The sequence below is a fragment of the Petaurus breviceps genome, unplaced genomic scaffold (genome assembly GCF_028583685.1).
Source record: "Petaurus breviceps papuanus isolate PSGF00001 unplaced genomic scaffold, PetGlider_PUasm1.0 91041, whole genome shotgun sequence".
NCBI classification, from domain to species: domain Eukaryota; kingdom Metazoa; phylum Chordata; class Mammalia; order Diprotodontia; family Petauridae; genus Petaurus; species Petaurus breviceps.
The window spans coordinates 22,779,152-22,784,458 of record NW_027187400.1 but is presented as its reverse complement, the minus strand read 5'-3'; the positions used below and the strand labels follow the sequence as shown (position 1 = coordinate 22,784,458).

At 48.1% G+C, this 5,307-nt stretch overlaps 1 protein-coding gene across 1 annotated transcript in view; it reads right to left on the bottom strand.

Moving 5' to 3' along the window:
• The window catches only part of FBXO2 (F-box protein 2), a 10,855-nt gene that overhangs the window by 568 nt on the left and 4,980 nt on the right, over positions 1 to 5,307 (bottom strand). The window contains exons 3-5 of the mRNA XM_069078331.1: positions 2,226 to 2,355; positions 2,044 to 2,139; positions 1,496 to 1,628 (exon numbers count right to left, since the gene is read on the bottom strand). Coding sequence (XP_068934432.1) covers positions 1,496 to 1,628; positions 2,044 to 2,139; positions 2,226 to 2,355 — 359 coding nt within the window. The remainder of the gene's footprint in view (positions 1 to 1,495; positions 1,629 to 2,043; positions 2,140 to 2,225; positions 2,356 to 5,307) is intronic.

The window sequence follows — 5,307 nt, the reverse complement described above, 5'->3', positions numbered from 1 at the left end:
CACACACACACACACACACACACACACACACACACACACACACACACCTCCCTTATTTTCCATAGCCTCTGTTTGAAATAGCCTTCTGACACTTTGCAGGGGAAGAGTTCCTAAATTTTCTTGACCTTCGATGGATACAGGATCAGAGGAACTTGGATCATAGCCCAGCTCCATTTCCTTATTACCTATGGGACCTGGGGTGATAACCTCTCAGGATACCAGTTTACTTAACGGCAAACTCAGGGGCCCAAATTAGAGGAACCTCTCAGGTCCCTTCCAACTCTGTCTATGATCCTATGATTCTGTATTGAGTTAGAGAATGAATTCCCTGAGTACAGAGATTGTCTATCTACTAGTGCTTTCCAAATCCAGTCTCTGAGCTCTGTCCTCCCTTAATCAGGGCTTTACATACCTGGGACCTGGTTAGCAACAGATACTGGCTACAGAACCAGGGCACCATGGATCTGGGTTGGAACCTTTCCAGTCCAAGTAAGGAGCTACCTATCTCAAGCCCTCTTGCTCCCAGACCAGCCTGCTTCCACCTTTTTGCCTTTTCTAGCCCTGAAGGTTGGAGACAACCCAGTCCATGAACCTTCTTTCCTGCTCTTCCCCCTCCCCCAGTCCCTATCCCTACCATTGACCCATTCCCCTGTTCTGAGTTGGCCCAGCCCTTCTTCTCTCTGTCCTAGGAGACAGATACAAATTTACTCAGATTTCAGGAAGAGAACAGAACTGGTTCCTCAGTACCTGTCCTTGGGGTTCTAGTCTCCTCCCTAATGCATTGGCCCTGTCCCTATCTCCATCCATTTGCTACCCAGGGCTCAAGCCCTAAGGTCAAGTGGGAGGGAAGCTCAGAGGCCATCTAGTCTAAGCTTTGTATGACCAGAAATACCCTCTATAACATTCTTGCTAAGGAATCACCTAACTTCTACTTAAAGATGAGAGTCCACTGTCACCCTCCAGCTGTGGGGAAATTTTCCCTTTATATTAAACCTCTACAATTTCTCCTCATTATTCTACATTATGCTTGACCGACAGCCCCCTGCTGTGAGAACAAGTCTGTTCCTCTTTCAGGCAGGTCCTTCAAAACCTTTGAGGCACCAGTCCTGCTTCATGCTAAGCCTTCCTCCCTATGCTTCAGGTTACATAGAGTGACTCCTTCCAGGGGTTGGACGTTTGGAACACAGACCTCCTCTGAACCAAGTTACTTCATTTCTTTCCTACTCACTCTATGCTTTTCAGTTAACAATTTTTGTTTTACCCACCATCACCAGCCATAGACATAAGCTTCGTGAGGCACCTATGCTTTGTATTAACTGCCTCTTCCTAGCTTCCCAGACCTTTTCTAGGGCTCAGCCCAAGGTCCTACCAGACAGGCTTCCCCCAACCTCCCCAAGAAGGAAGAAGCCCCCAGTCCACCTTCAGTGCCCTCTGCTTTATGCCCTTGTCTAACTAAGCCCAGGCTGGCCCCGAATCATCATGAGACTCTGGTCACCTCATGCCAGCCTGAGAGGCCATGGTGCAACGCCACCGTCTCGCTCTTATATTCGGCCACGACGTCCTCATTCTTGGACAGCAGTTTCACCCACAGCTCGTAGAGGCAGCTGGCGTCGCTCCTACTTGAGTACCTGCAGGGGAGCCTTCTCCTCAGCCCCCCTCTCAACACCACCCCTTCCTCCCTCCCACCCTCACTCTCTCACCCTCGCTCACTCCCACTCACTCTCCCTCCCCGCAAAGAAACCAAGTCCCCGAAGCTCTCGGAAGGGGCACACTGGCCCCAGCTCACCTCCGCCGAAGCCCTGGCCCCACCCCTTTCTGCCCTCTGGAGTACCCTCTCATCCTCTCTCCCACCCCCTCTACAGAAAGGATGCGAGCAGGTGACTGAAGTTCTCGGAGAGGGGAGTGAGGCATTCTACGCCCTGGCCCACACCTCAGCCTTATCCCTCCCAGTCGACTCCAGCTGTTTCCCAGCTGGCAGAGCCAAAAGTTCTCCACCCTGCTTCAGAGATTTCCGAATCTCCACCCCAATGGTGTGTCCCTCACCAGTCCTTCACCACAATAGAGGGCTGATTGGTGTCCAGCAGCTCTTCCCAATACCCCTCGGCCCATAGGTCCACAACCTGAGCTTTGCGACACCACCTGAGAGAGGAGTTAATGAAAGTGAAAGCCACCGGCTACCCCTCTCCTTTCCCCTTCCCCACCAAGGGCCCATCCTGTCCCCTTACTCGTAAGAAGTGACGAAGTATTTCTTGACATTCTCATCCTCCGGAAAGTCACAGCCACAGTCTCCTGGAATTTCCTCCACCTTCCAGCCATCTCCACCTGTCTCAACCTCCTCCCAGGCCTCGAACTCATCTGTGGGGAGCCAAAAGCAGGGCCTGCCCATCTGTAGCAACCATGGCACATTTGATTTTCCTTCTTTAAATCAACTGGGCCCAAGGTTGGACCCAAGTGTGGAGAGAAAAGCAGGTGTGGCTTTGGCTTGGGATTGAGAAAGATCTTTAAAAAACAAGAAGTGGGGGGCAGCTAGGTGACAGTGAATAGAGCACCAGCCCTGGAGTCAGGAGGACCTGAGTTCAAATCCAACCTCAGACACTTAACACTCACTAGCTGTGTGACCTTGGGCAAGTCATTTAACTGAAATTGCCCTGCCCTTCCCCCCCCCCAAAAAAGGGCAAAAATAAAAGTGTAAACTGGGGCTGTCTGCTTGAGAATCCAGGCTTGACCTAGGCCTGGTCTACTTCTTGGAACAAGGAGTGGGGCCTCTGAGCATCTGAGCACTGTCATTCCATGCCTCCTCCTTCTCCTGGGCCCAGTGACTTAAGGAGGGATGGTCACTGAGCCACAAAGTACTTTGTTAAGTCACAAAGTACCATCCCTCATTTTTTTCCTACCTCCTATTAATCAGTCAAACAAGTATTTATTAAGCATTAAGTGCCTGTACTAGGCACTGTATTAGGCATTAGGGATACAAAGACAGAAAGGAAACAACCCTTGCCTTCAAACGGCCTAGCCCTTATCCCACAATCACAAGGGGGGGGAGGAGGGGGCTTTGTCCTGAACACTCTGTAGGCTTCCCCAACCCCCTCACAGAATTTCAGAGTTGCAGGGACCCTTCCCTAAAAGAAAAACAAAAAGAAAAGGAAAGGACATCCTTCTAAAGCATATCTAAACTAAGGGCATTCAGTCTTTGCTTGAAGGGATGCATTTTCCTTCTGAGGAGGAAGAGCCCACTCCCTCCAGGAATAGTCCATTTCACTTCTGGACAGTTCCAATTGTTATGAAGTTCATCTTTACACTGAAAGAACAGAAACAGGTTCCTAGCTCCCTTCTTCTTTGAAAGATTGGCAGGGAGGTACAAGAGATTTGAATCCACCCTTTTAGAACACCTTTCTCCAATAACTGCTTAGACTCTCATTCCCAGAAGGGCAGTAATGGGTCAAATACGGAAGGGATAGTTAACAAATTGGATCTGAACTGAGATCCCCAAAAGATCATAGAAGTCCAGATTTAGAGGTAGATAGGACTTCAGAGGTCATTCAGCCCAAACCCCTCATTTCATAGTTGAGGAAATTGAGATCAAAGTGGTGGAATGATTGGCCCAAAGTCATACAGACAGTAAGTGATAGTGCCTGGACACAAACTCAGGTCCTTGACGCCCCACAGCCTCTAACTCTATATTGGGCTGAATCTATTAAGATAAAATTTAGTACAGATAGATGTAAAGTATTGCTCTTGGACTAAAACACAAAAGCTATAAGCTGGAAGTAGAATATAGAGGTAGGCCAGCAGTGTCAAACTAAAATAGTAGTAAGGGCCACCTGTCATACAGAAGGATCCCTGTGGGACATATATTGACTTAGCAAACCCTATATTAACATTATCCGTGTTTTGCTGTAATTTTTAATTAATTCTGTTAAATATTTCCCAATAACATTTTAATCTGGTTCATGGTAACCCTGGGGGTAGGGGTGGAGGTGGGGTTATTTGACATGTCTGGGCTAGACAATAGCACGTGTGGAAAAAAGATCTGGAGCTCTGAGTGGGCCACAGTTCAGTATGAGTCAATAGGCCAAAAGAGGGGATGGTATTTTCTGCTACTTTAACCTGGTCAGTCCCTATCCAGGGTCCTGAATTCAGTTCTGGGCCCCACATTTTAGACAAGATACTGATAAGCTGAGAAGTGTACAGAGGAAAGCAGTTAAGATGGTAGACAGAATAGAATTTGCCATGAAGATTTGCGCCAGGGGTGTGTGTGGCATGGGGTGGGGTGGCATGATCTCTATCATCAGGTATTTGTAGGACTGGCTCAGGAAAGAGGGTTTAGTCTTGTTCTCCCTGGCTCTATAGGACAAAACCAAGGGTAATATGTGGAAGATGTGGAGAGGCAAGTTCTGACTTGATGTAAGAAGCTTCCATACTTTTAGATACTTATAAGCATCCAAGAATGATAAGCAGCTTCAGAAGGTAGTGAGTTCCCTACCACTGACTGTTATAAGATCTGGAACTGAATGTGTTCTTAGAAATCTAGTGCAGCAACTTCATTTTATAGATGAAGAAATTGATGTACACAGAGGTGGAATGACTTGACCAGGAATCACCCAGTTCTAAGTGTGGTAGGGGTAGGGAAGAAAGGTGAGGTTAGAACCAAGAATTCCAGGCTGTCCAGCCTGAAGCTGACTGGCCACTTGTCAGGGGATACTGAAGAGGTCCTACTTGGATACAGGCTGACCTGGGTGCCCTCTGAAGTTCCTTCCAGCTGTAAAATCCTGTGTATCTAAATAAAACACTAGACACTGGTGTCCAGACACAGACACTAAAATGATAGTTGAATTCAACTGTAGCTATTTAGAAGTTAGCCTACCTGGAGGGGGTGGGTGGCTGGCTGGCTGGATGAGGCAACTTGCAAGTCTGTGTAGTCTATGGCCTGTCCCCAAACCCATCCACCTCCATTGTCAATGACACGGGGGCTTTTATTGCTAATCAATCAGATGACCTTTTAACTTGCCTCAACTGCCAGGTGGGGAAAAGGTAGTGTTGATGGTTATGAGTTCAAATCTATATTTCTGACTTCTCTCCCCCTCTCTCTCCTCTCTTTTCTCTTCCCTTTCACTTCCCCTTCTCTCTCCCTTCCATCTTCTCCCCCTCTCCTTTCACCTTCCTTTTCCCTTTCCTTCTTCTTCCCTATTACTGTCCCCTCCCCTCCACTATCTCCTCTCTCCCCTCTCCTTCCCTTCTCCTTTCACTTTCCCTCCCTTCCCTTCCCTTTTCCTCTCCCTCTCTCCCATATTCTTTTCCTTCCCTTTC